This window comes from Helianthus annuus, chromosome 3, assembly GCF_002127325.2.
Source record: "Helianthus annuus cultivar XRQ/B chromosome 3, HanXRQr2.0-SUNRISE, whole genome shotgun sequence".
Classification (NCBI taxonomy): domain Eukaryota; kingdom Viridiplantae; phylum Streptophyta; class Magnoliopsida; order Asterales; family Asteraceae; genus Helianthus; species Helianthus annuus.
Genome location: NC_035435.2, coordinates 5,535,737 through 5,544,653, shown reverse-complemented (window position 1 = coordinate 5,544,653; position 8,917 = coordinate 5,535,737). Strand labels below are relative to the sequence as shown.

Here is an 8,917-nt window from a genome sequence, read left to right as displayed (position 1 = left end):
GCCGGCTACATTACCCGGTGATCATCTGTTACTCAGGAGATGACGACGAGGGTGATGGGGGTAACATCACCGCTCAAGGGTGACATATAGTGACGATGGTGACGGTAGTTCGCCGGTGGTCAGCAGCCACATCTTTGAGTGACGACTAGGGTTCCGAAGAACGAACCGGGTGATGTGATGGGGTAACGACTTCAGTCAAGGTAAGGTAACGGAGGATCGAAGGTGGTATACGAAGTGTCATCCGCATTTTCCGCCTGCTCTTCTCCTCTACTCCTCCGGCAAGGGACTCCTTATCACTTTTCGAGGTGCGGTTGCTCTATTCCCTGCTATTTCTCTCAACTGGTATGTTTTTTTTCTTTTGTCTTTATCTGATTTAGAGCTTCATACGTCTTTAATAATTGGATGGTTATAAAAAAGTTTCATGCAAATATATGTATTGAATATGGTTATATGCAATTCATTTAACTGTTTTATGTATTTTGGAATGTTACTTTGATGAGCAATTACGGACCATCTGAAAGATAAAGAAAGGGTTCCGGCCACGATTCTGACCGGATGTCGCTTATATGGAGATAGTCGTGCACGATTAGTTGGTTTGTTTATTTAAATACTCATATACATCTCGCCTCTGATTGGGTTCAGATCTTTTTTATTCGTGTCATAGGTCTGATTGCAAGGGTTTTTTCTTTTCGTATTCTGATTTGGTTCAGGTACGTTTTTATTTCCAGTTTGTTTAGTCGCATTATTTTGAGTTTTGATATAGAAAGAGTTCGTGGAAATAATAACATATTCGGTGGTGTTACAAATGGATATTTTGCTTTCACTAAGGAACACCAGTAACCGTGTGGATACAGGTGCATTGCCTCCATTTCAGTTCAGCTATTTGAGAAATGTGAGTTTCATACTTTCATTGGTTTTCATTTTATTTGATGTATATGAATAAGAATGCATAATCATAATGTTTTAGTTACTAAATTTGTGGTCTCTTTGTTCTAATTGTGGAAGAATTGTTGTGCTCTGCTATTTCTGGTCTAATTTCTTCTTAATTAGTTGTCTTTTTCCTTGCCTGCAGAGGAAATCATTATCTGAGTTTTGGCGGGATTGTCCTATTGTGAGTATATATTTTAGCTTATTTAATGATTTGTTTATTTTGTGTTGATTTATTTCATGATTTCATCCTGTTTGTGGCCTTTTAATGAATGAGAGCTTTTTTGTTCAATGTGTTAATGAATGACAAAGAAGATTGTTACTAACAGATCTTTTCATTTTTTTGAAGCTGGCTGATAATTCAAAGGAGCATAATTGCATGCCTTATGAACATTATACCGCAACATTACTTGCAGTATGTTCATATTATCAGTATATTTGTATTCTATCTTCAAGAAATACAAGCAACTAACTTCGCTTACCATTATGTTCATCATTTGTAAACTGGCTTAAAATAATCAGCAAAAAGGCCTTGAAGGAGAACCCACAAATAGGAGTTTAACTCACACTTCATGGGTATCTCATCAAGCAAAGGTCGTGAAAGGCAAGGATGGCATCCTATGACGGCCAAATCTACAAATTTGTTGTTGCTACTCCCATTATTCATTCAATGGTCTCATTCACACTTGATCACAATAAGGTTGCAAATCATACTGCTATAGTGCTATACTATGCCAACTCTACAATATAATTTTTTTAAGCAAATAAGATGAATAGCTTTTGGTATGTACACTTTGACACCATATATCTTTCACTCATTGTTGCATTCTAAATCTTAGGTGGTTCATGACGAGTGCCCACCTACCGAATAAAAGAAGCAAGTTAGTACACAGAGTCTTCCCTCGCCCAATTAACCTGCTTTGCTTCGCTCGCTTCCATTTTGTTTCTATACTTTATTGGTCTTATAATACATTTTGTTTATATTCATGGTAGTTGTTGATATTTTTACTTAGCGTTAAAGTTTATGTATAAGAAATCTATGATGTTAATAATGGCAGACTGGTTGTAATCTATTTTGTTACTGTTTCATGTTTCTTTACGTGCATACTGCAGTCGCTACACTCATAAGTTAGTTCACTTAAAAATTTGTTTATGTGTGTTCATTTACCTTCATTTATCTATGTTTAAGTTCGTTTAATAGTCATTTCAGGTTTTTAGGCAGTTACAATTTAGTCTGGTTTTATTTAATTTATTGTAGCATATTGTAATATGATTTAAGGTTTTCATATGGTAGTGAGTTCTCTCAATGATTTTTATGGGTTAGTCATGTATGGAGAGTCATGCGTGCACATATGTTAAGATATTTGATTTGACTAACTCATAGCCGTTGCTTATGTTTACTTGCTTAAACCTGTTGTAGACAAGAAACTACTAAGGGGAAGGGCGACTACATGGGCATGCATTAGCGGCAGAAGATTTCGTGAATTATTGAATAAACCGGAAGCTTTATGAACTCCTTTAAGTTTTTTTCCTGTAATGTATGTTTTTAGACTTGGCATACAAGTTTGTTCTTAAACACATTCCGCAAACAAAGTTTCCTGTGCTATGCACGCCTTAAATTTTGTGTGGCTGGCTTAGGTACAAGCTCTTATGACGTTTTGTATGGCTTCTCTTACATTGTCTTTTGGCTAATCACCTTTTATCCATGCATAAACATTTTTCCCGAACGCACCACAAAATGAAGGACACTAACTGTTGATCATGCCGTGCATCGCACGGGCCTACCCTCTAGTTGATTAGAATAAAAAAGCAAACTGTGTTTGATTAAATAAATGCACATGTAATTATTTAATATTGATTAGAATAAAAAAGCAAACTGTAATTCAGTTATGCATTTGCATCAAGTTTAAATGCCATGCCTCCCATGTGGAGGAGTCCGTCCACGGACGCATGAACGTGACATTTTCGTAAAGTGCGTTGGTTAAAAGACATTTTCGTAATTTTCCCTTAAATTATTCGCCCATGGCTGTTTATACATGTGGCAAAAAGAGACACAAGAAGCTAGCCGGTCAAACGGGCGGTGCTGACGTGGAGACCCACCCAAACACTCCGAGAGTAATCCGAGTTCATCACTAATTTTGAGAAAAAACTCGGTAACCCACCCGTCCGCATGCACGATAGTGAAATTACCGGTAAAATCCGTTTGACTCAAGGATCGAACTCAGATTTCCCTGGGTCTTCTATTATTGTCCACCAGTGTCTCACTCTGCACCAAGTGAGAGTTGAACTTGTATCTCACAAGAGAAATGCAAGTCTTCCACCACTTGATCTAAAAATCTTTTCTTGTGTCTATTTAATATAGTCTATGTGTGTATATAAATATGTATATTAGGCTAAACTATACATTATTCTCGATTTCAACACTTAGATAGATCTCTCTTCATGGCCCAATCCCAACTCTCAAACATGGATGATTTCTTTGATCTAGATCTATCTTTGACCATGGAAGATCACCACTACAACACCACAACCATCACCACCAAAGAGGCCAAACCCCCATCGATAGAGGAAGCTCGAAATCAAGTTTTCGCAATGAAGACTATCACGGATATTGGATCGAGTGTTTGCATCGTATGCCTAGAAGGTTTCAACTCATCCTGTACAAGTGGTAAGCAAGCTCCTTGTGGACATGTCTACCATTTTGATTGCATTATGCAATGGCTCTCTCTTCATGACTCTTGTCCTCTTTGCCGAAGTAAAGTTTCCGATCACCACCGGATAAGTTTGTAAATATTATGAATCAACTAGGTTATAGCCCCGTGTGTTACACGGGTTGATTAATGAAAACGATATAATTTATTATTTGTAATTACTTATTATTTTTAATCTACTCTTGATAGTTTTGATTGAACATACATGATAAATTCATAAGTTGTCATTAACAACATTGAATTTCATGGGAGAAACCTCTAATAACATTGAATTTCATCGGATAAACCTCCTAAAATAATAAAATAAAAAAACAAAGTCATCAAAATTCACACCAACAAAACCTAAACCTGGGAAAAGTTGAATTAAAGAAAGGAATATTGGATTTTAATAATCTCAATTATTCGTCGTTGCCCGCTAACAGTTCCAATTTAAAAAATAACCACTGGTTGAGTGGTTGTCCCAACTATTAACATATTGGCTTCCAATGGACCCTGACTAACAGAACCCTAATGTGGGTTAGTCTTCGATCGCCGGAAAAACGCTTTTAGCCGGAAAAAGGTTCCTAAATGTTCGATCTAAGGTTACAAAAAGGTTTAAGACGAAAATGTTGAGTTTTCCAGCAAAAAAACTTGAGTTTTCCGGACAAAAAGAAGTTTTCCGGCGATAAAAGACTTTACGGCGACCTCAATAATTGGGGTTTTTAGTAGAAAAAGGTTCCTAAAGTAAGTAATAAGGTCACAAAGAGGTTTGGGACAAAAAGATGAGTTTTCCGGCCAAAAATGAGTTTTTCGGCCAAAAACGTTTTTCCGGCGACCGAAGATTTAAATAAAAAATATATTATTTTTATCCATAAATTTTATCGTTTTATCTTTTACCCTAAACAAATATATATAGATAATATTTGTTAATAAGATTCAAGTAATAAATGAAAATACAAGTAACAATTTTATCTTTTTATCTTGTACTGTTTTGTTTTCCATTTATATTTATCAATTTTATTATTTGGTATACAAAATTAAATTTATTCAACCCGTGAAATACACGTGTTTTTTTGAAATATATTTTTTTATAATTTAGTATGGAAAACAAAACAGTAAAAGATAAAATTATTACTTGTATTTTTATTTATATTTTTAAATTAAAAATCTAAAACATTAGTAGAAGCCATGAGTTACCTATGCTTATTTTATTATAATTCAGTTTTATTAATCCCTACTATAAAATAAAGTAATGATAAATATAAATGGAAAAAAATAGTAAAAGATAAAATTCATAGATTAAAATAATATATTATTTATTTGAATCTTATTAACAAATATTATCTATATCTATTTGTTTAGGATATATTTTTTGTTTGAATTTTATTAATAAATATTATCTTTGTCTATTTGTTTAGGGTAAAAGATAAAAAGATAAAATTTATGGATTAAAATAATATATTTTTATTTAAATCTTATTAAATAATATTATCTATATCTACTTATTTAGGCGGGAAAAAATAGTTGAGATCACCTAATAGAGCGACATGTGTCCCCCATATGATTTACTTTATTATATGTATAGATTTGTTGAAGTAATTTCACACAACTTTGTTGTTGTATACTTTTATCAATTACTAGTGTGGCGTTATTACCAAATGGAAAATAATTTATATATATTTTTAATGTGCATTTAAAACACTATAAATTGACGTTTAGTTGTCCCATTAAATGTATACAAAGGATCGTTTTCAAACCTCCATATGATACCAAACTATACTTGCTTACAAGGAGAAAAGGTTGATGTGTTGACACTATGAAGGTTCGCTGTCAAATCTCATCTTCATTGAAAATAGGGATCAAAAGCATAAAAGCATGCCTTATACTTTTTTTTAACGGCAAGGAACGATGTGTCAACCACCGTGATACCGGGCGCTGTAGCCAAGGTCGACTACTCGACCGCCGCCAACCCCTTGGCTCTCTGAGATGCGCGGAAACCCGACCTCCTCCCGCCCGAAGGCACGACAGTGGAAAATCGATAAAACCTCGCCTCCCATCCAAGATGAACCGGCGCTACTCGTATTCGCCCTTCACCTGGATGCCGCAGAAAATAATGGGGAGAGTGGGAGTCGAACCTAGGTCACAAGGAACACCAAGGTAGTGTTTGTTATGCAGGAATGAGAGGTGGAATGGAATGAGTGATTACGAAGGAATGAAGAAAAGAGTGTTTGGTTGGTCAATGGAATGGAATCACCCATTCCAAAAGGCATTCCATTCCCTCAAAATCATTCCTTCCACCCCCCATGTTTTTTTTCCATTCCATCCCCTCTTGCACCTATTCATTAACAACACCACAACCCACGACCTTCGCCACAACCCACCACCACCACCACCACCCACCACCGACGCCATCGCCGCCACCCGCCACCACCTCACCCCGACAACCACTGCCGCCGCCGCCACCCACTCGCCACCGTTGTCACCCATAGCTGCGACCAACCGCCAACGCTACTCGCCGCTGCCGCACACCACCATCGTCGACGCCACCACCACCGCCACCACTAGCCGCCGTCGCCGCCACCAACCGCCACCTTTGCTGCCACCCACCACCAACGGCCACCTTGTCGCCACCACCACTCCTCGTCACCGCCACTCGCCGCCACCACCACCACCCATCGCCGCCGCCGCCGCCGACACGCACCACCCCCACCTATAACCACCCACAATCACTACCACCGACCACCACCACCACCACTCACCGCTAATTTTATTACTCCGTTTTTCTTGCCTACCGAACAATACACAATAATAATTCATTCCATTCACATGGTAACCAAACAAGACATGGAATGGTAATGATCTATTGCATTCCTTCGTCCATTCCATTACCTCGTCCATTCTATTCCTTTGTCCATTCCATTACCTCATACCAAACAGACCCCAAGTCTTTCCATAACCATTCCACCACTACCTCATTGACATCATGCCTTATAGGGTGGTGAAGGGGGAGTCGCTATTAGACGCCTTGTAAGCACAATTAACAATCACTCAAAAGAGCTGATTATTTCCATCTATATAAATTTAACTAAAAACACAATTTTTCTTAAACTTTGTTTGGTTTTTTTAAAAGATCTCACATCCATCACTCGATCTCTAATTTTATCTTAGTTACAAACATTTATTCTATTGTGATTTTCTCAGTTTTATACACTCACAATAAAATACAGATTGATGAATAGTAACCCTTTAAAGATAGAAGGTCACTTTAGTTTTCTATAAATTTTTCTCTATTATAGAGGTTTCAATATAGACACTTTTATTGGTTGACAATTACAAAAAAAAAATAATAAACAAATGCTTCATGCCTCACGTCCGTGATCATGCTGACCCAATTGTACGAAACATGCATATCCATTTACCCAAACCATAATAGTAAACAAGGTTGTTCTCACCCGCGCGTTGCGACGGGAAATCAACCTTTTTTGAAAAGCAAAAATAATCATAGTAATTAAAAGTCTAGTTTGGCTACAAATTTCCAGTACAATAACATAAATTAATATTATCTGAAACTATATATAAAAAGATGAAATATGTAAAATATCCTGATGTCACAATGAAAATTCGTTTAAAATTTAAAGCGGTAACTTTTTTAAAATTCGGAGGTTGTATTGTAATGCGTGTTTTAAAGACTAAAATATAACTTTATTAAAGGTCATGGGACGTGTGATAAATTTATTAAAACCCATGAGGTATGTAAATTGATTTAAAAAAACTTAAAAAAGTTTGAAGGGACCAAAGTGTAGGGATAAGCATTTGGTACCGGATACCGGTACCGAACTGTCTTGAGTATATTTCGTACTGGTACCGGTTCCCATTTTTCCCGTTTTTCGGTACCGGTATTTACGGGTAAAACACTGGTAAGTACCGGTACCACTTTTCCCAATTTTTCTGTACCAGTACTTTCGGTACCGAACGGGTACCATGCTCATCCCTACAAAAGTGTAAGAACCAAAACCTTTGTGATCAAAGCATAGAAAAAAGTGTCTTGTAGGATGGTTACAAACGCCACAAAAATTGAGTAAATTACATAAATGCCATAAAAAAGTTAGTTATATCAGCGTAGATAGTGAAACTAAAACAAACATGTTAGTTTAGTGTTAAAAAAAAAAATTAGTTTAGTGTTAAAACAACAAGGTATAAAAAAGAGTGTAACTAAAAACAAAACATAAAAAGTTTATTTTAGCTAATTATGTGTTTTAATATATAGGATAATATAATATAATAGTTGTTTAAATTTTTATTTATTGTTGGACAATAGATAATTTACTAATCCACTAAATTTTTGTTTTTATGTTTCTAATTTAAAATTAAAATTTGAAAGTAACTTCACTAAGAGATAAGTAAAAGGTATCGGATATCGTACCGGTACCAAATTTATTAAACCAGTGTACTTTTGGTATCGGTTTGGCATCGGTATTCACCGGTTTTTACCCTCAAATACCGGTGTCGAACCGGTACTGAACCGTACCATACCAGGTATATTCGGTACTGGTACCCACTTTGGGGGATTTCGGTAACGGCATTTTCGGTAACGGTTGGTATTGAGCTCATTAAATCCTATAGTAACGTAGCAATTACCTATATGTTAAAATTTGAATGTAATGAATAGTAATTTTCTTGAATTACGAAAGCATACAAATCTAATACTAATAAAAGAATACTTCTAATGCAACATGCCATTTTCTCCTCTAATATCCTTCAAATTAATGCCACATGGCATTTCTTACTCAAAATTTCAACTAATGACACATGGCATTTTCTTCTTTAAATCATTAATAATATTATTTAATTATAATTAATAATTATTAATAATATCATGCAATTAATATTAATTAAAATTCAAGATTAATTATTGATGTGGAAAAAGTAGTTCAACTAATTATACTAAAATTACCCTAAATTAAGACTCAAGTAATAAAAATCTAGACTCTTTAACTTGACTAAACTACTCACCGGCAAGTGTACCGGTCGACTCTAGCACAGAAAAGGAAGTCCGGATGTCGAACCCACAAGGACTCTAATGAATTACGTTAACGACTAAACTTAGACTAGACACTGACACGACTAAACAAATATTGTGTTTGGGGGGGGGGGTTTACTAAAATCCTAAAATTGTGATTAAATTGAAATTAAATTAAGATACGAACGAAAGCTAAGGTTTTGTTTCAGATGAGATTAAGGGCTACCTAGACTTGAATCCAGTTTAACTACGAATGGACTTCTAACGGTTTTATTGTTGT

General features: G+C 35.7%; 1 protein-coding gene across 7 annotated transcripts; it reads left to right on the top strand.

Annotated features, from left to right (window-relative positions):
- LOC118490113 (glycosyltransferase BC10-like) lies at nt 1–2,549 on the top strand. 7 transcript variants are annotated; one of them, XR_004888168.1, is made up of 7 exons: nt 1–342; nt 665–892; nt 1,073–1,111; nt 1,277–1,342; nt 1,450–1,627; nt 1,767–1,808; nt 2,348–2,549. XR_004888168.1 is itself a non-coding variant. In XM_035987334.1 (5 exons), exons 1-4 carry the CDS (start codon nt 806–808, stop codon nt 1,549–1,551), a joined length of 294 nt encoding a protein of 97 aa, XP_035843227.1. In that variant the 5' UTR covers nt 609–805; the 3' UTR covers nt 1,552–1,627; nt 1,767–2,000. The 7 variants fall into 7 exon arrangements, 1 of the variants encoding a protein (XP_035843227.1); XR_004888172.1 differs by lacking the exon at nt 2,348–2,549 and having other exon boundaries at nt 2–342; nt 665–710; nt 829–892; nt 1,767–2,000; XR_004888169.1 differs by lacking the exon at nt 2,348–2,549 and having other exon boundaries at nt 1–305; nt 1,767–2,000.
- Nucleotides 2,550–8,917: the final 6,368 nt, after the last annotated feature.